General features: G+C 49.2%; 1 protein-coding gene across 3 annotated transcripts in view; it reads left to right on the forward strand.

Annotated features, from left to right (window-relative positions):
* Window positions 1-22,955, forward strand: part of WDR25 (WD repeat domain 25) — a 141,971-nt gene that overhangs the window by 98,025 nt on the left and 20,991 nt on the right. For all 3 annotated transcript variants that reach the window (XM_080807775.1, XM_080807774.1, XM_080807776.1), the window contains one exon: window positions 1,694-1,824. In XM_080807775.1, coding sequence (XP_080663901.1) covers window positions 1,694-1,824 — 131 coding nt within the window. The remainder of the gene's footprint in view (window positions 1-1,693; window positions 1,825-22,955) is intronic.

Here is a 22,955-nt window from a genome sequence, read left to right on the forward strand (position 1 = left end):
ACATTTCACAGCACTCACCATAGCACATTCCCTCCCCAATGTCCATAACCCAGTCATCCTATCCCTCCCACCTCCCAACAACCCTTAGTTTGTTTCATGAGTTTAAGAGTCTCTTATGGTTTGTCTCTCTCCTGATCCCACCTTGTTTCATTTTTTAAATTTTTGGTATTTTAATGCTCATAATTTATTGGCACGGTAGCATATTGTGTAACTTACAAACAAACACACTTCTTGAAGCTACGTGCTTAAGGGCTTTTCCTTGATGGGGCATGCTGTCAGAAGAGTGCAGAGACCACGGATCTAGGCAAATTGGATTTATAAAGGCTCCTGCTGTAACTCGAGAGTACCAATCGATGACTTTCATTTCCTTACCTGGTGAGCTGGTAGAACACTGTGTGGGGGTCCTGAACACAAAGCAGGGCAGCTGGAAGTGCTTTCTGAAATGAATGAGCAAACACGGTTTCTGGATTCCTAGAAGAGGAAATGATGCTTGAGATCTTGGTGTCCCAATGGTCTTCTTCTTGGGCACCAGCTTCTTGTGTCTCTAACTGCCCACCGCCTCTCTAGCAGAGGAGTTTCTGTGAGCCAAGGGCAATCAAGGTTGTCCCCCTTGGGCTGTGGGAGCCCTTGCTGACATCTCTGAGGGATGCTACCTCCAAGTTGCTGGTGGGTGTGGTGCATAGAAGGTTCCATGCCTGGGATGTGTAGAATGGTCTGGCCTCTGGGGATATGTTCAGAGGCAGAACTGAGACCGCTGGTGGTGAGAATGGCTTCCAAGGCCGGTGTGGTTTCTGAATACATTTTCAGTGGTATTGAACTGAACACATGAGAACTACAGCCAGTGCCCTGGGCTGGCTTTGGAACTCAGCAGACCTGAGCTCAGGGTCAGAGATCCATTCCCCACACTCCCTGAGCCCAACCTGTTTATATAGCTGACCTCTAAAAGATCCTGATGACAAAACAGACATTTTCCACACTGTATGTGTGTATGTACACACATTTGCATGTGCACACGAGTGCATGACAGCAGTTTCACGACAGACAGGTAAAGGGCAAGGACTGTTTTGAATCTTGCTGAACCAGGCTGACCGCAGCTGGCCACACCATATGTCCGTGCTGGTGCTCAGGGCCCTGTGGTGTCATGTTCTCATTTGTTGCCCAGAGTATCACGAAACCCCCTACCTGCCACACCCTGTGGCAAACCATTCATGGATTGTTGTAAGGTCATGATTGTAAGGGTTGATCCTAAAAAGACCACTTTGGAGTATCCTGCTTATTTGTTTTTAGACTCCTAGGTAAATAATCTCTGTACTAATTGTGCAGCTTTGGTAATGTTACGTAATCTCCCCGAGCCTTGGCTTCTTCCAGTTGTGGAGCAGGGTTAGGGCATTGTGTGATTTAGAGGAGTTGACGCTCAGTATTTACGGAACACAGGAAAGGTGGCGGCGTTCATGCGTCCGGCCATTAGCTTAGCCCTTGGGGAGTTCAGCTAATCAAGGGTGGGGATGCTGGCTCGATCTTGAGGCTGAAGTTGCTGCTGCCCCTGTTGTACTTCCAGAAAGTCTCATGGCCCCCTCGGGCCCAGATAGGTGGCATCTGCCCGTAGCTCTGTGTCAGATGGCATCTGAGTTTTAAGGTATTTATTTTGTGATCGAGTATTTTTTAACTCACTCTTCTCCATTTTGTGTTGTAGGAACCCAGGTCTTCAGTGGTCAGAGTGACTTTAGGATCACTACCTTGAAATTTCATCCGAAAGACCACAGCCTTTTTGTGTGTGGAGGCTTCCACCCTGAAGTCAAAGCTTGGGATATAAGGACCGGCAAGGTGATGCCCATCTTCCTTCTGCGGCCTCTCCACGGGAGAGCTTGCCGCGGCCGTGTGAATGCCTGGGGGTGGGCCGGCATCTAGGTGCAGGACCCCGGAGAGGGGCTAATTACCATTCATGTTTCATCACTGCTCAGCGTAATAGGTAGTTGTTTTTAAAGAACGTTCTTGAGTTGTTAGAATATTGAAACGTCAGAGGTGCGATCCTATGTAACCTGTTACTGAACACATTTACTGAGCATCTATTGTGTGCAAATGTTTCTAGATGGCATAAAATGAATTAGCTTTTGGGTTACTCAGGGGAATAGTGCTGGATGCAGATAATTGGTGTGGAGTTGCACTGTGTCTGTGTGCTTGTGTGTGTGTGTGTGTGCATCTGTGTGCGTCTTTGCCTGTGGGCATGTGTGTGTGTGTTCATGTGCGTGTGTGTGTGTATGCATGCGTGTGTGCGTGTGTGTGAGGGAGAGACAGAGTTTGGGGGGGAGTGAGGGAAGGGCAGCCACGGTTCAGAGGGGGAGCACTTTTAGCTTGGTGTGAGGAAGGCTTCTTAGAGACCGCGTTCCTTCTGGTGCTAAAAAGCTGGTCATGATCAGCCCTACAGAAGTGGTTTCCACCGCACCACACCCACCCTTTTCCAAGCCACTGCTCTTGTTGCCTTCACCCACTTAAAAAATGGCAGCTCTGCCTATCTAGGTGTTCAGGCTAGACCCATCAGAATCGTCCCTGTCTCTGCTCTTCCTCTCACCCCCACATCCAAACCATGAGCAAATCCTGTGGTGACTCTGGTTTAGCTGTTGTTGACTCTTGCTGGGATAATTGCAGTAGTTTCCAGTGCGGTATCTCTCTTTCCCCACTCCTTACAGTTTGTCCTCAACAAAGCAGCCAGAGTCAACTGTCACTGTGTACGTCAGATGTGCTTCTCTCCTAGTCAGAACCTCCAGGCTCTGATTTTGCGCACAGTAAAGGCCATTGTCCCTGCAGTGGCCCATAAGGCCCACATGATCTTCCCTCACTTCCTTCTCACCACCTCCAGCCAAACCAGCATCCTTGCCTTTCCTAAAACACATCAGCACATTCCTACCCCAGGGCCTTTGCACCTGCTGCACTTACCACCTGGAATGCCCTTTTCCTGTTTTCTTTGTAGAGGCTCCCTCCCTCTGTCCTACACAGTTTGGTTCACCTCTCCAGTAGGGCCTTCTCTGACTTCTCTGACCACCTTGATGGTCACCCCCTGGCATTCACTAGTCCCCTTTGCTACCTCACTATTCTCCCTACCCTTTATCACCACCTGGCATACTGTGGATTTTACATGTTTATATATTTGCCTGTCTGCCTTTACTTGAACATAAGCTCTGCCAGAGGAGGGATTTTTGTCTGTTTTGTTTGCTGTTGACTTCTAGCTCCCAGAATGGTGCCTGGCAAATAGCAGGCACTTGACAAGCCTTGGTTGACTGAGTGGAGGGATGAAGGAAGAAGGTACCCATGCAGAGTATATATGTGTAGAAGGTAGGAGTGTGAAATGTGTACGGGGACCAGTGACCAACTTGACCTGGCAGGGTGTGGGCTCTGGGCAAGGGGACTGGCCCTGAGGAGAGAGGCTCTCAGTCTTGTGAGTCTTGGTTTGGGTTAGCAGTGAGAAGCCAGGGCTGAGGATGAGTTCATGGAGGGTTAATGAGGAAGAGGCATGGCCAGACTGCCTCTGGGGTTGCCCCATGACTTTAGGATGACTTATTTTCAAGATCTGGGAAGCACTGCCCTGGTCTAAGAGAGGCACCCAGCAACTTGAGTCGTATAGAATAGCTTATAAGACCCATGTTAAGCTAAACTTTGAAAGAAGAAGGTACAGGCTGTAAGAGTATCTGCCTGCATTTGGGATTCAGGGGATTCAGGGAGCTTTGGGGTCTCACTCCGAAGGGCTCCGGCCTGCTACAGTACCAAAAGGTTCTGCCTTGAAGTCTTCCCCTCTAGGACTGCCTCCTGCCCCACCTTGGACTTCCCAGATCTGAAGGTTCAGTTGGCTGCTGCAGGAAGATGTTTTCCCAACAGGCTGGTGCTTTGAGAACCTAAGTGCAGAAACAGTTTCTTTAAAGAAAATGTAGTTTTGCCTATAGGTATCTTGTGGGAAAATTAAAGCATGGAGAGATGTACTTCTTCAAAAAAGTCTCATATTTTTCTTTCATAAAGAAACTTCTTTTTACAAAAATATTTGGAAAAGAGAGAAAAGTTACCCATAAAGGAGTGGACACCATGGATTAAAAAACAGCAACAGCACAATTACTGGAACACTTATATTTGGGCTGTGTGTGTTGGAAACTCTTAGTCATGCTGTTTGAAGAGGGACCTTCGATTACTGAGCCTCTGCTGACGGCCACGTCCCTTAAAGGTGTGCTTACTGTTTTTAGCCTCAAAGACCGAACACGTAAGAGATTACTCACCAAAGACGCCATCTGATTTAAGAGTTTGTTAAAAATATTGGATTTTCTCCTAGGGCAGACGCCATCTGACAAGCTCTGAAAAAGCTGGGGGAGAAGCAATTAGAAGCAGATGTTGCTGTGACTGGTATTGGCATGTTTGCGAGTCTCTCCCAAGCTAATAATGTGGGTAAAGGGATCTGTGCAATGTTTGTTTTTATTTCCTCTTTACCAGCAATCCGAATGCCTCTCCTCCCTGTCTGGGTCACAGGGCTAGTTCCATTTGCATCAGCAGGCTCAGAGACAGCCCTTTCCCCTGCTTCAGTTATGTTTCCTCTGACAGGTGTTGCCCGAGTGTCTCAAGTGGGCACAGTCAGAGGACCAGAGAGGAAAGGCAAAGGCTCCATGACCTCCTGGATCCCGCTTGGGGTGGGTCCCTTTTGGGCCCGCAGGAGTGCCAGTGTATGTGGTGCTGTCCCAGGTGCTGAACTCTGCAGCCCTCTCTAAGGATGACCATCTGGGCCTGAGCAGCTTGACTTTTTGGGACCACCCTCAGAGACAGTGGAGAAAACTGCAGGTGGAGGCAAGAGGGACGCAGACCTTAGAGTAAAATAAAAAATCAAAACCAGCTTCCCCTTTTAAATATGACGGGAGGGACTGTTTTATTGTAAGAGTAACCGGTGATCACATAAAAAATGAGAGAGAGAAGTAAAGAGAATAGTGGGGCCAGCCAAAGGTAGACATTAGCAACATTGTAATACTTTTTTTTCTTTGTTCTTTTTCCGTGGTGTGTGTGTGTGTGTGTGTGTGTGTGTGTGTGTTTAAAATGTGTGTGTCTTTTTTAAAATGTTTGAGCTTATATTTATATATTTATTTATTTTTAAGATTCTATTTATTCATTTGAGAGAGAGAGAGAGAGACAGAACACAAGCAGAAGGAGGGGGAGAAGCCCACTCCCTGCTGAACTGGGAGCCCGATGTGGGGCTCGATCCCAGGACCCTGAGATCATGACCTGAGTCAAAGGCAGACAGCGGCTAACTGACAGAGTCACCCAGGCGTCTCTGGTCTTATTTTTATACACAGTTTTATATTTTGCTTTTCACATAGCACTGTAATGTAAGGGTTTTCCTTGTTATCACAAACTCTTGAAGAATTTTCAGTCCATCCCTTTGATGCAGAGCGCTTAGCTGACTTCCTTCTTGCCTTATCCCTGGTGCTCAGAGCCGAGTCTGGCATAAACCAGCACTTGATAAAAGTGGATTGAATGGGTCATGTTCAAACAGTTTAACTTATTAAACCATTTCCCTAAGTTGGACATTGAGGATAATTCTTTTCTTTTCTTTTCTTTTTTATTGCCACTTAAAATGAATAGATGTGAAGGTGGAGATCAGGGTCAGCAAAGTAAAGCCCAGGGCTGAATCTGGCTTGCTCTCTGCTTTTGTAAAGTTTCATTGGAACATAGCCATAAACACTCATTTGTGTGTTGTTTGGAGCTGCTTTCACACTACAGTGGCAGAGCTGAGTAGTTAAATAGAGACCACATGGGTTGCAGAACCTGGCTGGGCCCTGCTGTTGGATAGGTCTGGCTGTGACATCTGTCACTCTATTGATGGTCAAGACTCAGCCTCCCTATCTGGCTGACAAGGTGGGAGCCCCTGTGCCTCCCTGTATTAGAGGCATTCTTTTTCTTTTTTAAGTAACATATAGTGTATTATTGTTTCAGGGGTAGAGGTCTGTGATGCATCCGTCTTACACAATTCACAGCACTCACCATAGTGCATACGCTCCCCAGTGTCCATTCCTCAGCCACCCTCCGCCCCAGCAACTCTCAGTTTGCTTCCTGAGATTGAGTCTCTTGTGGTTTCTTTCCCTCTCTGGTTTCATCTTGTTTCACTTTCTCCTTCCTTCCCCATGTATTAGAGAAATCCTTACAGAGACCTTGTGCTCGGAGAAGGTCTTTTCCAGAGAACTGTTCTTCAGTCAAATTTCTCTCCATCATTATAATCTCCAAACAGACCACCCAGGTCTGTAAGACACACATCTGTGCATCTAGTGCTGTCATATTGATGTTTATTTGCTTCAGCTTAAGTCCTAGAACTCAAATCACTGGGTCAAAGTGAATCAGCATTTTGAAGGCCGGGGTAGAGGTGAAGTATGCTGTGGTGGGATAGAACCCATCGCCAGTGCATGACTGCGGGGCCAGACCACCTCTCCGCCGCCGTCTGAGAGAATGGAGTCTGAGTAGTTGGAACAGATAACTTTTAAGCTACTTTCCAATCATACGATTTTATGATCCTTAAGCTGAGCCAAATGATGGATGTTGGGATTCTGGACTTCTCGGGGCCAGCCCAATTCATTAGAGCAAATGGGCTGTTTGGCTTCCCTCTCTTCTTTTCTTGGACGATCTCTCTTTGCCTCGGGTTGGATGATTGGAGCACATCTCTCATCGCGGCAGAGTGCCTTGACTTCATTTCCAGCAGGCCAGCAGGATGTGTTCTACGTGAGTCGGCTGAGCATGCGTGCTCGAGCTGGCGTAATACCACCAGCGGGATCTCTGACTTCTTCCTCCAGCCGTGTGCTGGAACGTGGGTGTGGCCTGGAGTCCAGGAGGCCTGTGGGCTGGACTTTGTGTCACTGGAGGGTCCCTCTCTCCAGAAGCCCCTCCAGCTTCCAGTGCTGCTGGCCTGAGCTACAGGGGACCTGGGCTCACGGCCTCCTTGTACCATGCCTGCAGCTGGGTGATTGTAGGCAAACCCCATAGACTACAGTCTCTCTCAGCCATGGTTTCCCTGTTGGTATAGTTGAGGGGCAGGACAAGGCCATCTATAAAGCATGGCTTTGCACACTGCCCGCGTGCCGGCGAGCACCTGGGGCTCTTGTTAGGATGCAGATTCTGTGTCAGCAGGCCTGCGATGAGGAGGACTTCTTAGTCTGTTGGGGCTGCTAGAACGTAATAACCATGGACTGAGAGGCTTAAAAAACAGACACTTATTTTGCAAAGTTCTGGAGGCTAGGAGCCTGAGATCAGGGTGCCAGCATGGTCAGGTTCTGGAGAGGACTCTCCTCCTGGCTGGCAGAGGGCTTCTTTCTTGCCGTGTCCTCACATAGTGGAGGGAGAGAGCTCCAATCTTTTCATCCCCTTAGAAGGATGCCAGTCCCATCATGGGGGCCACACTCTCATGACCTCATCTAAACCTTATCACCTTCCAAAGGCCTCTCCTCCAGACACCATCCCACTGAGGATTAGGACTTCAACATACAGATTTGGAGGGACACATCCAGTTCATTGCACATGAGATCTTATATTTTTAACAAGTTCCCAGGAGATGCAGAGGCAAATAAATGGTCCATGGACCGCACTTTGAGAAGCCGGGGCCCAGAGGGCCTCTGAACACAGTTTACTTGCTTCTGTCATGTGAGCTCCCTTGGCCTTCACCCTTGATTGGTCTGCACTGTCTACGACCTGTTCCAGTGTTAGCTCCTTGCCTTCTTACTTGACTATGGGTTCCTTCAGCTGACAGGTATTTACAGCTGCCCATGGGGGGCCAGGTTGGGTCATTTCAGTGCCCCAGCATCTCTCACAGGGCCTGGACCAGACAGGTGCTCAGGGAGTATCCTGGGTCAGCTGTCCCTCTGGTCATGATGGGGCCCTGAAGCAGTACTCCCCCACCGCTCCAGCTTGGGGGCAGTGGCTACACCGGAATCTGTACAAATGGAATGGCCCTCCAACAAGTGGGATGTAGAGGTTAGCAGCAGTCAGCTGCAACTGGTCACTCAGGAAGCAGGGACAGAGGCGGGGACCTTGGGTGACCCTGCATCAGGTGAGGTGTGTCATTGTGGTCCTGATGGGCAGTGGCTGGCCGGCTCTGAGCCCTGGTGCTCCCTGGTGTTTGGTAGGTGACAGTAACTGGCCTTCCTTATCTCCAGCCTCTCGGGTCCCTGGCTCTGCGTGCAGCAGGGACTGAGGGTTGTGGACCCACAGAGATGTCAGACAGGGTCCCAGCTCTCCAGGGCCTGCGGGAAATGCTCAGGACAGTTACTTTGCAGTTATTTCAAAATTCACTTTAAGATGACTATGTAGTTTGAGCCAAGTTAACATAGGTATTAAATTCATCCTTGTATCATGAATCAAATTTGTGAGGAAACTACACATGCTTCAGAACAACACTGCACAGTTAGTCAATCACCCTTTTTGTAAAATTAAATTACGGAATCCCAACCTCAGCAAATTACCTCTCACTTGAGCAGGATCGAGCCCTGGAAATTAGAAAAGCTCTGGCAAACCTAGGTCATGTGGCTCCTGACCTGGGATCTTGGCTTCTGCCCTGGTTCCTCTTCCCTTCTGTGGGCAGAGCTGGGGTTCTTCTTGGCTCTCGGGAGAGTTGTAGATGCATTCGTAGCCGGGTTTGGGTCTCCAGAACACTGACCCCCACCAGTTCCGGGATAAATTCTCATGACTGCGTGGCTCTGACAGGCTCACTTTTGCTGTAGTACTGATTTGACATGAATCATCAATATTTAATGCTTGTTTTACATTTTCTTCTTTCTCTTTTATAAAGCTTGTAAAGGGCCATCTTGACTTCCAGATCTTGTGTCAGTTTCTTGACCTTCTCCTGGAGCTTTGTTCCAGCCCCTCTGCCAGTGTGTGTCCTGACATGCAGGTGACAGTGGGGGGAAGCTACGGGCTCTCCCTCCTGACTTCTTGGACACTCACCTTGGTCTCTTACCACAGCTTCTCCCTTGTGTGTGTAGTTTCCCAGCAGAATGGGGAGCTCCCTGAGGACAGCAATTGTGCTTCATTTGCTGCTGTATTCCCCACACCGAGCAAAGTGTCGACCTGATAGTAGACACTGGGTGGGAGGGTGGGGGGTATTAGTGCATGAATAACAGCCCTGATCAACACCAAGTTTTATAAATCCCATCTAGTGAGCCCATCCAGGAAGCAGAAGCTGAGCCACCATTCATTAATCTGGTCATTTGACGCTTCTACCATGGGCGTCCTTCCCCCGAGCGGGGATGTTGTGAGCAGGCAGAGCCTCCACCAGCTGCTGACCTGGGCTGATGCAGTGGCCGGAGGCACCGTGGGGGCATCAGCGAACACTGTTGGCCCAGCACCCGCCCTGTCCAGAGGCAGCCAAGGCGTGAGGTTCAGAAACTCTCCTGGTGATTCTAATGTTGAGGCAGAGCTGTGAACCACAGCCCTGGGGGCCACGGTCTAGGGGCCTGGGTGAGCATCCCGAGGGGCGTTGTGTTGGGTCTCTGCCCTGCAGCGTGCACTCCCCCGACGGCAGCTGTGCGACAGGCTCGGTACCATCAGTTTTCGTGGCATTGCGGGCAGGTTGCTTATTTGCCCTAATGAGGTTTTGATTACTTTCCATTTGTCTCTTTCATCAGCTTTATATTAAAAAGACTTTTTATTTGGACTCATTGTGTTTTCTGCAGTTCTAAGTTTTGCCTCAAACCAAACTTTGTGTGCAGAGATGAAGAGTTGGGGAAGGGCCTGGAGAACCTGGTGCAGGGAGGAGTGTGGCCACTGTACTCCTTGGGACTTTGGCGGCTGCCCATCCTTTCTGGACTGCTGGTGCCCCGTCTGTTGAGTGGGGGTGGGGCTGGGGTGCTCTCCAGCCTCCGCCAGCAGTGGGTACTGATCCCTGCCACCTGCTGGCCCCCGTACAGAGGACCTCTGTGTCCCAGCTCCTCCAGTGCCCAGCAGTCCAGGGCGGCTGTCTCCCCAGTCCACTGGCAGGGCACCCGGGTTCAGAAAGGTTCAGTCCAGCATTCAGCTCGCATATGGCCCGCTAATAGTGGGGCAAGACCTTGAGCCAGGTGGCTTGACTTCCACAGCCTGGCAGGGCTTCCTGTTCACAGCGTGAGTGAAACTTGAGTCTTGTGTGTAAGGACAGCACCTGGTCAGCGAGTGCCGTGTGCTTTGTTCACTCAGCCCGGCTGCGTGCAGCTCTGTGCCCGTGTCCGGGCTGTGGTGGGTCCTGCCACCTTGGGCCTGAAAACATAGCCCAGCACGTCTGAGTGCAGCCTTTCTGCCCCCAAGGTGTAGGTGAGGAAGCTGTTCTGAAGGGGGTAGCAGTCGGCGCAGGGGCTGGTAGCCGCTGTGGGGCATGGATCTGACCCCAGGGCTTATTCTAAATTTTCCCTCCCCCTAATTGCACATTTTGTTTATTGATGTCATAAAAATGTTATGGGCCCCCAGCAGACCCCAGGCATGTGGTGTGACAAAATCCAGTTAGTCCTAGCTCCCTAGGAGCAACCGGTGTAGAAGGCGGCACTGTGGAAACCCTCCTGAAGGCGTACGTTTCTTCGATGTGTGATGGATCTTTCCACCTCACTGGCTGCCGTCACAGGTGGCTGGGGGGTCTCTGTATGTCTCCTGGGTCCTCCAAAGTTTTGGGTAGAGCTGGGGGAGTGGTTCCCAGAATCCAGAACTTAGAGACCTGCCACCCAGCCTGCCCTTTGTCTTCAGCTCCACTCTGCTGCCCTTTCTTGGGGCTGCCACACTCCTCCCTAAAACCTGACATGTGACCGGAGCTTGGTGGGTGGCAACAGGAGACCCATGGGACTCAGGAGGGATGGCCTGAGACTGTTAACGCCCCTTTGATGATTTCTGCCCTTAAAAATGCAATAAGATATATCAGAAAACAGAAAGTAGTGATTCTGGACCTGTAGTACCTATATAAGTATAATATTCATATAATTCTAACTTATGAGGCCTTTATAATGCATTTTGTCACTAAAATAATCTGTTACACTGAGCACCACTTCTTGAGATTTTTGAAATCTTCATATTTTTATTGAAATTGACTCATGATTTGTTTTACTTGAAAACGTTTTTTAGCTTGCTGTAACTATGGCATCCAAAGAAATCATGGGTTTGATGCCCTATCTATTTTTATCTTACTATGCTTTAAATACTTACTACATTTTTTGGTAACAGCTTCATTGAGATGTAGTTCACATACCATACAACCCACTCATTTAAAGTATACAGTTCATTAGTTTTTAGTATATTCATGGAGTTCTACAACTATCACCCCAGTCAGTTTAGAATGCTTTCCTCACCTCAGAAAGAAGCCCTGTGCCCTTCAGAGGTCACGTCTCATCCCCTGTCCCCTCTGCCTCCTGCACCCCCCAGCCCTGGCCACCTACTGCTTTTCCTGTCTCTGTGCATTTGACAGTTTGTGTGAGCATAATCCTGCAACATGTCGTCTTCTGTTCAGCATCATGTTTTCAAGATTCATCCACATCATTGCAGAAGCCAGGATTCCATTCCTTTTTTATGGCTGAGTACTATTCCATTGTATGCCTCACCACGTTGTGTTCACTCATTCACAAGACGGTGGGCGTTTGTGGTGTTGCCATGTTTGGGCTATTATGCGTTGTTACGGACGTTCATGTACAAGTTTTTGTGTGTACATATGTTTTCATTTCTCTTGGTCCTACCTAGGACTGAGATCACCAGGTTGTAGCTTAGCTCTACTGGTGACCTTCTAAGACTCTGCCAGGCTGTTTCCACATAGTTGCACCTTTATTATCCTTCAGGTTCTGTCATTTATTATTAGATTCTGTCTCCTCTTTCATTCCTCTCTTTCATTTCTCATATTGGCATTTGGGTTTTTTTCTTTTTCCTTTTTTCTTAATCAGTACAACTAGAGATTTATTTATTTATTTATTTTTAAGATTTTATTTATTTGACAGAGAGAAATCAGAGCTAGGCAGAGAGGCAGACAGAGAGAGGGGGAAGCAGGCTCCTGCCGAGCAGAGAGCCCGATGTAGGGCTCGATCCCAGGACCCTGAGACCATGACCTGAGCCGAAGGCAGAGGCTTAAACCACTGAGCCACCCAGGCGCCCCCAACTAGAGATTTATTGATCGTTTCAATGAAGCACTGATTTTCTGCGCTGTTTTTCTCCCTTTCAACTTCATTAATTTCTGCTCTTATTTTTATTTTCTTCTCCTTGCTTTGGGTTTAATATTCTCTGTCCCTAATTTCTTAAGGTGGCAAATTAGATGACTGATAGGAAGTTTTTTAAATAAGCATTTTAATGCTGCCCATTTCCCTTTAAGCACGCATCCCACAAATCTTGATACACTGTATTTAATTTCTGTTTGATTAAAAATATTTTGTAAGTTTATTTTTACTTCTCTTTGACCTATGGGATATTTAGAAGTATATTATTTAGTTTCCAAATGTGTAGAGATTTTCTAGATATCTTTCTGGTATATAATTTCTAGTGTAACTGTGTTATGGTCAGAAAATATACTTGGCATGAATTCGGTTAAAGACACTTGTTAAGATTCATTGATGGCCCAGGATACAGTCTGTTTCATTGAGTGTTCCATGCGCTCCTGGGAAGAATGTATTTTGCTGTTGTTAGGTATGAGGTAGAGAATTCTGTAAATGACAGTGTGTTCATTTTAGTTAATGGTGTTGTTCATTTAGTTCTTCTATCTTTGCTGATTTGTTGTCTCTGTTGTTTTAGTTATTGAGAGAGGAGAGCTGAGCTCCCCACCAGTATTGTGGATCTGTGTCTTTCTGTTTTTCGGTTCTTTTTTTTTTTTTTTTTTTCGCATTTTGCTTTTTGTATTTTGAAGCTGCCAGCAGGGCTCCACTGGGAGCATACTCTCAGGTCAAAGCTGTTAGGGAAAATAAGAGAAAGAGATGGAAAAGAGCAGCTTACGTCTGAGCCAGCCACTTCACGTCCTTACCTCTTTTCTTGTCTCCGTGAGAGTCTTCAGGGAGTTGCTTTTTGTGTTTTACCCAGAGTTTTAGTTGTGATCAGTGGGTGAACAGGCTGCAGTGGGCTTACTCTCCAACTTGACCCCACGTGGATTTTGAGTGTATTTTTCTCTTGGCCTTGGCTTTCCCCTCTTTTACTGGCTGGATGCCAACTGTCCTGCAGTCTCCACCATGTGTCCTCTCCAGGAGCTGATCTCGAGCCCCACTGGTATGGATGCCCCCTCCCTCCCTCAGTCTGAGTTCTAGCTGCCTGTCAGTGCCATCCCCCGACCGGCCTGCGAGCCACGTGAGGGCTGGGGGACATGGCGGTCTTGTCCAGCTTGGCACCTCCAGACCTCCTATGTGTTGGCACAGGGTCAGTGGCTTAGGCAGTATTTGTGGAACAAATTACTGTGAATCTGCGACTTAACTCCGCAAAGATTTTATGACTTTAAGAAGGTTCCTGTAACCCAAACCTATGCCCCAGCAAATAGATCCCCGGGTGCAGGATGGTGTTGAGGGCTGTAGGGTTTTAATAAGCACATGGATCTTCTTTGTGCCCCGCCAGTGGACAGACTGTCCTGGCAACCACAGCCTTGCCAAACTGCCCTCAAGGAAGACTGCCTGGTACTGAGAAAGGAGGTAGGATGTGCTGAGAGGAGGCCGCCGTGTATCCTGTGATTAGGCTGCACCGAGTGGTCCACTCATTATTTTGTGCTCAGAAAGGAAAGACAGGGCACACGTCTCTTCTCACCTTCTGTGTGCCCTTTCTACACCAGGCACATTTCTCAGTTTTTAATTATAGTCTTTGACTTAAACGTTTTCTTTAAAAAGGTCTGATTATCTATCTCACCTCATTCATTTATTCATTGAACATTTGCTGAACACCTGCCATGTGTAGGACTTCTTCTTAATTTACAGGATTCAAAGAAGCTACAGGAAACACCTCACGCCCAGCTGTTGGCACCTTGATCCACCCAGTTGCTAGACCAAGCCAGAAACCTCAGTAGCAGGTTTAGGATTGCTCTCCTCCCACCACCTTGGTACCTGTGCTTTCCTCTCCTGGGGCCAACATGTAAGGTTGTGTAGGTTGTTCACTGCACACAGGCTCCTAGCTGAGGAGTGGCTGGGGCTGGAATCCAGCTCATGCTCTGCTGGCCAAGTCATGCCCTGGGTGTGGGGTGGTCTCCACCTAGAGGGGTGTCTTTTTCTAATCTGCACCAGGGTGCCACATGAGCCAGGGGTGGTCCTGTCCCTTCCCCTCTGTCTGCTGCCCAACCTGATGAAATCCACTCCCACTCTGTCCCCCAGCTTCACCCCAGGACTGTTCCTCACTCTGTCTCCTGGGGCCATCAGTGCCACTCACTGCCCACCCTCTTCTGTCTTCCGCCCTGCAGCAGTGTCATCTTCTGGCAATGCAAATCAGAATGTATTCCCCTTGTACTTGGAGCTCCTCCTGACCTTGCAGTGCCCACAGGGCAGGTCCAAGCCTCCTGTCCAGGCACAGGCGGCTCTGCACAGCCTGGCCTGTCTCCATTGGTGGCCTTGGTCCCAGCACAGGGCCTGCCCCACGCCTTCCCTGCAGCCACCAGCTCACAGCACTGGCATGGGCATGGTGGCAGCAGAGGACTTCACACCTTCCCAGACTGTATGACTTGTTTGCGAGGAGTTGGTCTAACACTTAATAAAAAGAGTAGGTAAATTATTTTCCAAAGAAGGTGGAGGAGAGGAATCAGTCTGCAAAGGAGCAGCTGGAGATCTCGGGCCGAGAGCTGGATCCTGGGCCGCAGGGTCAGGGGAAGGGCCATCTCAGCTGAGGGAGGGTCCATGTGATCCGGAGACACACGTGTGCCCCTGCCTGGAGGGCGGAAGGGGGCTCATTCCCTAGACACTCGTTCTGACTGCAAAAGTTCTGACTGCTCTTCGTAGGCTCCTTGGGAAGCGGAAAACTGTGACGGGGAGAATCACTCACTCCCAACCCGGCCACAACCACCACCGACAGCTGGTCTCCCTCTTTCTGGGGTTTTTATGTGCATATTTACATTTTTATGTAATTTTCTCCCAGCTTAATATGATAGCATTAGCGTTTTCCATATTGTTAAAAAGTTTTTGGATGATGTAATTTTTAATAATTACCCAGTATACTATAATGTATTTAACCGGTCCTCCATAATTGGGTATTTATCATACCAGTGTTTCCTTTATTACAACACGAAGGCAAACATCTCTGTGTAAATCCCTAGATGCAGAATTGATTAAGGGGTATGCGTGGTTTTAGGTCCTGGGTACCACTGCCCCCTCCCTTGGAGGAGCAATGACCTGTTCGTCGTGAAGGACAGGCTTGGTGCATGAGTTTTTTTTTTTTTTTTTAAAGATTTTATTTATTTATTTGACAGACAGAGATCACAAGTAGGCAGAGAGGCAGGCAGAGACAGAGGAAGAAGCAGGCTCCCTGCTGAGCAGAGAGCCCGATGTGGGGCTCGATCCCAGGACCCTGGGATCATGACCTGAGCCGAAGGCAGAGGCTTTAACCCACTGAGCCACCCAGGCGCCCCGCATGAGTTTGTTTTAGCCTTGGTTTGGCTTATCCGTGCCCACCCCGCCATCCTCAGCAGAGCCGGGGCAGAGGGGTGGATGGGTGAGGGGGTGGGAGAAAGAGGGGTGGCTGAGGGAGCAGGGGTTGCTGTAAGAGGGACTGCCACCTACATGAGGCAGAAGGAGGTAGGCCTGAGGGCCAGCGCAGCGAGGACTGCTTCTTTCTGAGGCCCCCGTCTTGGCTGCAGACCTGGGCCCAGGGTACAGTGTCCTCTGTGCTCTGGTTCACCTTCCTCAGCTGTTGGCGTCAGCCAGGCACCCTAGTCTCAGGCCTTACACGGGCAGCCAGCATGAATCGCAGCAGGATAGCTATAGAAATCAGGATGTAGAGTCAGGGGGGATAGAAGGATTGGAAATCAGCAGAGGTGTCCTTGAGATGCCAGAGCGGGGACCTGAGCTCTCCTGGACTACCAGCCCTGGGAAGTGGGACCCCCACCGGGGGGTATGTGAGTGGTTCTGAGGGCAGACCAAGAGACACTTCTCAGAGTAGGTGCCTTTCCGTATAGGGAGAGATTGCTGGGCCCCGAGTCTCCGATAGCTGTCAGTGTAGGACTCCCATGCACCCTCCCTAAGTGGCCCACGGGGACTTTGAACAATAGTAGTGATACAGAGTGTGTAGCCCTGTTAATGACACAGACAGCAGGATGCTTGTCCCTAGAAGAGAGATGCAGACAAGGAGTGGCCTGCCCAGACTTCCCCTGCCTCTGGGCCCAGTGCTTTCAGCATCCCCCGGGGATGCTTCCCCTCACCTCTTCTGTGTTCACTGAGGATCCTAATCAGATGGATCGGCTCCTGCTGGTCTCCAAATGTGCTCATGGGTGTGGGGACACAGGAGGTGCCCCGGGAGACGGGGGCGCTCAGTCACCCTCCTCTCCACCTTACTGAGGTTCTGTGCGCTTGCACCCGGGAGATGGTCCTGCCCTTCCCTCTTCTTCATCCTTTCCTGCCCAGGGACTGGCTGCCTGGGAGGTAGAGCTGGCCTCTTCTGCTCCTTCTTCCAGAGGCCTGGTGGTATGCGATCCGCTCTGGCTTTGGATGGTGAGAAGCAGGGGCAGGGGTGATGGTTGGAGAGAGGTGTGCTGGGCCCAGAGCCAGTGCACTGCACAGTGGCCTTTGTTGGTTCCTGTGACTTTTTGGAGAGATAGATTACCCCCTCCCCTCAACCAGTGCCCTGGTTGGAGTCATCAGGACTGGGCAGAACCTGGTGTTTGGGGTTAAGCATTTCTACAGCTTCCGTCTCTTGTCCAGAGTAGGCCTGAGCCTGTGTGCACTGCCTCTCCTTGCTGCTTGAGCACTGGCGATGCCGAGAAGAGGTGCTTGTAGGCCATGCATAGCACAGGGGCCCAGACTCTGCAGGGCTGGGCTGCCCTTGGGCCGTGGCTGTATTGTTAGAACCCATTTAATTTGTGGCTCCATTGTAAAGTGAGGAAAACCAATTTTTCACTTGAGAGGATCAGTAAGGTGGATACATATGTAATTGTCTTTTTTCTGCTTTTCTTCCCTTCCCTAGTGTCCTGTATCCGTAATTTAAAATTTCACAGTCTCCGACGTGACGGCTTCTCTGTGGGTATGTTCAGATTCGTTTCAGATTCGGCAGGCACTAATTGAGCAGCTACTCTGTGCCCCTGGCTAGGCAGCCTGTGATGCGTAGTAGGGAGCGGCCGGGCTGCGGATGCGCACCGCGGATTGGCGCCCTGCTGGCCCCGCCTCCACCAGCTGTGTGAGCCTGGGCAGGCCACTTTATTTCTCTGAGTCTGGGCGTCCTCGGCAGCACCGTGGGGCCAGTGACCCCAAAGCTCTGGTTCTGAGGATGGAGTGAAGTCACATGTAAAGCACTTAGTAACGTGCGTGGCACACGGTAGGTGTTCACTTAGTGCCACCTCCATCCTGGTGTTCTTAGATGATGGTCCCCGCAGGGTTGTGCGCCCATGAAATCACGGAAATCGTCATTCTGAGCTGTCTCCCGTGTTGCTGGAAGCTGAGTGGGGATTGTGCCTGTGGCCTCGCCAGGCTGTTTGCCTGACCGTGATGTGGGGTGTCTGCCCTTGTGGCTGAGGACGGTCTAAACCCAGTGTGAGAACATGGCCCTGGCTGATCAGAGACTCTGATGTACACTCCCCCGTGTCTTCGATTAACTTTTAAAAGAGAAGTGAGTTAATTATTGCCTAGGAAGTACTGATGCTCAGAATGTGGGGGAACACCTGAAGGTGGGGCCTCCGAGGATGCCGCAGCGGGGGCCCCAGCCCCAGGGACCCCAGCAGCTGTCTGAGCGTCTCTGAGGCCCAGAAACCTGGCTGGTAGATACCCCTAGAGACAGAAGAAGGTGGCAGCTCAGGACCTGTCCAGGGGTGGTTGGTGGCATTCCTGGAGAGTGAGACACAGGTGGCTGCTTCTCTCTAGGGATTCCCTTCATGTCCCCCTCTCCCCAGGCCTGAGGCCCCTGGCCTGCTTCCCTGTACCCTGGTCAGCAATTCAGGCTACATTGAGGGGTCACACTTAGGAAGGCTGCCCTTGGGGGTATATTATGCTTCTGATTGGACCCAGAAAAGGTGCCTCAGGCAGGACCCCCAGACAGTTCCAGGAGTTTCAAGGAGAGGTCTACTCCTCGCTGTGCTGGGCCTCATCCTCGCCCTCCCACACAGCCCCAGATGGATGGTGCCATCCTCCTCTCTGAGTTGTCTGAGGGGCAGTTTCACAGACCTTCCCTCCACTCCCCCCAACCCATCCCTTTGTGGAGAAGGTCCAAGTGGCCCTTGTGAGTCCCCCATATTTGGTGCTGTCATGATCTGGGCCTCAGTTTTCCCATCTGTCTGGAGGGGGCTGAGCTTTGTGATGTGGTCTGTATGGAGCAGGCTCCCCACCCCCAAGCACTAGGGTTTCACTGAAAACGGCTCAACTGAGGCCACATGTGGTGAGTGTCCACTCCTCTCCTGAGGTCAGGGGCCTGCAGGGCCCAACATAAGTCACTGTTCGTCACCTGCTCACTCCCACCAATGTCCTTGAGCTGCTCAGTTTAGATTGATTTATCGGGATCCTTCAAACACTTACTGAATACCTGCTGGGTGACAAGTGGCCACGGGATGGAGAATGAGGCTCATCCCTGCCCCGAGCCCTGAAGTCACAGTGGAGGGGAGGACAGAGATGCTATTGGGCAGTTAGGATATAGCATGATGAGAGCTGCCCTGGGGGGTAATGAAAGGCCCACAGAAGGAGCTCATGAGTTTGCTTGGCACTTTGGGGAGGCTTAGTTGGCAGAGGGTTTTAAAGGATGCATAGGAGTTTTCTAGACAGTAAAGTCAGTGTAGGGCATTTTAGAGATAAAGAATACACAAAGACATGAAGGTACAGAGGCATAAAAGAGCTCAACAGGTGAGGGAATGGTAAGGAGTCTGTGTGGTTGGAGTGCACACTGTGTGTGTGTGTGTGTGTGTGTGTGTGTGTGTGTGTGTAGGGGGGTTAGGAAACAAGGTTAGCTTGTCAGTGCAGGCAGGGCCTTCACCCTGGCCATTTTAAGTTGTGGCCCAGACCTGAACACCCGAAGGGACGTGTTAGAGACAGGGAGCCCTTCCCAGCCGTGTAGACACTTAGTGGTCTCGCTACTCCCACTGAGGAAGCCTTGGAGCCCAGGCTGGTCCTCTGCGAGCTTGAGCCAGCTCCTCAGTTACACTAAATGTAGAAGGGAAGGTGCCCTCCCTCAGCGTATGGTTATTAAAGCACGCCATCTTTAAGCCTCATTAAGGCATGTTAAATGCTAATGAATTTAGAGAGGGGCATCTTGGGGCCTCTGTTTCCTTGGAAACGTTTGAGAGCAGGTGCTTTATAATGAGCTGTACCTATTTTAAAAGTGAGCCATGAGGCCTGCTTTGATAGGCTGAATCTCAGATGCTGATGGGTAAGTGTGAACAAAGCCGATGGAGGCCAGTAGAGACGCTTTGTGCTCTCTGAAATATCATTCTCTGGTGGTTTCTATAGAAACCACTGGCACCTAGGTAGGAGATTTGCCAGGCTCTGGAGTCTCATTACACAACACGTTGCCTCCAGCCTGGGCGACTCAGCCCCAGCCTCTGAAGACCACTGGGGTCCTGTTGGCAACGTGGAACAGGGTTCTGGACAAAACAGGACAGGTGTGTATTGCTGTTGCTGTAATTCCACTTTAATTGTGTCTGTTCCATACCTACTGCTTGATTTCAGCAGGTCCCCACTTTGCTTACTTCAGGCCTCGCTGACACTAAGAAAAGCTAGTGTTAGCTTAGCTCACTGCTCCCCACAGAGCACTGTAAAGGGACCTTGTATTACTGAAGAATTTAAATATATATCAAAGTGGAGAGGCTCTTGACGAAGCTCTGTGCAACCAGCATGCTGTCTCAACAATTATAAATTTACAGCTAAGCTTTTCTCTATAGTCATACCCATTTTCCCAGCAGTCTCCTCCCTCTAGCCCCCAATGCTGGATTATTTTGAAGCATATCTCGGAAACACACTGTTATTTCATTTGTATAAACTATAGTTTCTTTAGGAGGTAAGGACTTAAAACAGTGTTACGATAGCATCGTCACATGAATGGTTTAGCAGTAATTCCTTAGTACGGCCAGACATCCGACCCATATTCCGATTTCCCTGATTACTTCGTCATTTCAAACACTTTCAAACAGTTGCTTCTTTTAAATCAGAATCCAGACATTTGGTTGATAAAACTCTCAAGTTTTGTTTAATATGTTTTCCTTTTCTTTTTCCTGGTAACTTACTCATTGGGGAATCAGTTGGTTGGGTGTTCCTTTTCCTTCCTGCATCCCCTCTAGTGTCATTTATCACATTCCTCGGTTCCCTGTATGTCTTAAAAACTGGCGGCTACAGCTGCAGCGCTGTTCCCCGCACTGTGGTGGGCGCGATAGCCCTGGGTGCTTGCTGCTCTGCTTCTGGGTCTGACTCCATGGGTCTGGAGTAGGACAGAGAAGGTACATTTCTTTTCTTTTCTTGTTTTTTAAATTTACCTGTTTATTTGAGAGAGAGCATGCACACGTAAGCAGGGGGAGGGGCAGAGGGTGAGGGAAAGAGAGAAAAAATCCTCAAGCAGACTGCCCGCTGTCTGACTTGGGGATAGATGTGAAGCCCTGAGATCAAGATCTGAGTTGAAATCAAAAGTCAGCTGTTAAAATGACTGAGCCACCCAGGCGCCCCTGTTTTGCTTTTTCTAAGTATCATTATAAACTCATGGTTCATTATAAACTCAGGGATTTATAACATTTGATACGTTTCAGTCAGTAGTGGCTGTTATTCCAATACTCAGATTGCCCTTTATTTGGTGAGTGAACCTCTTTAAAAGTAGGCCCCCTGTCTTTTTGTTTTTAATTTTTTCCCCCACCCTTGCCCCCTAAGTCTTGTGTCCTTCTTTTTGTTTGTTTTGTTTTAAAACATTTTTTTTAAACCTGTAATATATTATTTGCCCCAGGGGTACAGGTCTGAATCGTCACGCTTACACAATTCACAGCACTCACCATAGCACCTACCCTCCCCAGTGTTCATAATCCAGCCCCCCTCTCCATATGCTCCTCCCCCCGGCAACCCTCGGTTTGTTTCCTGAGATTAAGAGTCTCTTATGGTTTGTCTCTCTCCCGATCCCATCTTGTTTCATTTTTCCCTTCCCTACACCCGAAACCCCCCACTCTGCCTCTCAAATTCCTCATATCAGGGAGAGCATATGAAAATTGTCTTTCTCTGATTGACTTATTTCACTCAGCATAATACCCTCTAGTTCCATCCACGTCGTTGCAAATGGCAAGATTCATTTCTTTTGATGACTGCATAGTATTCCATTGTATATATGGACCACATCTTCTGTATCCATTCATGTGTTGATGGACATCTGGGCTCTTTCCATAGTTTGGCTGTTGTGGACATTGCTGCTATAAACATTCAGGTGCACGTGTCCCTTCGGATCAGTACATTTGAATCTTTAGGGTAAGTACCCAGTAGTGCGATGGCTGGGTCATAGGGTAGCTCTATTTTCAACTTTTTGAGGAACCTCCATGCTGCTTTCCAGAGTGGCTGCACCACTGCTAGAACTTGTACAGGAATTTGGTAAAGTGTCAGGATATAAAATCAATGCACAGAAATCAGTTGCATTTCTATACACCAGCAACAAGACAGAAGAAAGAGAAATTAAGGAGTCCATCCCATTTACAGTTGCACGCAAAACCATAAGATACCTAGGTGTCTTTTTTTTAAAATGAGCTTTACTGCAGTATCACTTACTTACCGAAACTGCCATGCATCAGCGTGCTCGGTGTGACAGCTGCGTTCATCCATGGAGCCACCACCCCAGGCAGGACCCAAAATATTTCTATCACCAGAAGTTCTCTCCTGCCCTTCGGTAATAAATCCCTCCCTGTCCTTCTCTGAGGCAACCACTGATCCACTTTCTGTCACTACATAGCAGTCTGCATTTTTCTAGACTTTTATATAATTGGAATCCTACAGCAGGTATCCTTTAATATCTGGCTTCTTTCAGTTCACGTGTGTTCTGTGCCTGTCTGTATTGTATGTATCGGGATTCCTTGTGATTGCCAAGTCGTGTTCCATGGGTGGTTATGTGTTTGTGTCTACATTAACTGTTCATGGACAGTTTGGGTTGTTTTCAGTGTTTGATTGTCATAAGTGAAGCTGCTCTGAGTATCCATGAGCAAGTCTTTGCATGGATGTTTCTGTCCATTTCTCTTGGTCAGTAACTGAGAGTGTAATTGCTAAGTGGTATGCCATGTGTATGTGTAAACCTATGTTAAATTGGCAAGCTGTTTCTTTTTTTTTTTTTAATTTTATTTATTTATTTGACAGAGAGAGATCACAAGTAGGCAGAGAGGCAGGCAGAGAGAGAGGGGGAAGCAGGCTCCCTGCTGGGCAGGGAGCCCAACGTGGGGCTCGATCCCAGGACCCCGAGATCAAGACCTGAGCCGAAGGCAGAGGCTTTAACCCACTGAGCCACCCAGGCGCCCCCCGAAGCTGTTTCTTTTCTTTCTTCCTTTTTTTTTTTTTTTTAAGATTTTTATTTATTTATTTGACAGAGATCACAAGTAGGCAGAGAGACAGGCAAAGAGAGGAGGAAGCAGGCTCCCTGCTGAGCAGAGAGCCCCATGCGGGGCTCGATCCCAGGACCCTGGGATCATGACCTGAGCCGAAGGCAGAGGCTTTAACCCACTGAGCCACCCAGGCGCCCCGCCCCCAAGCTGTTTCTTATTAGCAGTGTGGGAAAGTTTCACTCGCTCCATACTCTCATCAGCCCTTGGCCTTGTCAGTCTTTTCCACTGTAGCCACAGTACTGGGTGTGCAGTGATGTCTGCTTGTGGTTTTAATTTTACATTCTTGATTCGTGGGTTTGAGTATTGACTCTCTTCTGTGAAG

This window comes from Martes martes (assembly GCF_963455335.1).
Source record: "Martes martes genome assembly, chromosome: 7".
Taxonomy (NCBI): domain Eukaryota; kingdom Metazoa; phylum Chordata; class Mammalia; order Carnivora; family Mustelidae; genus Martes; species Martes martes.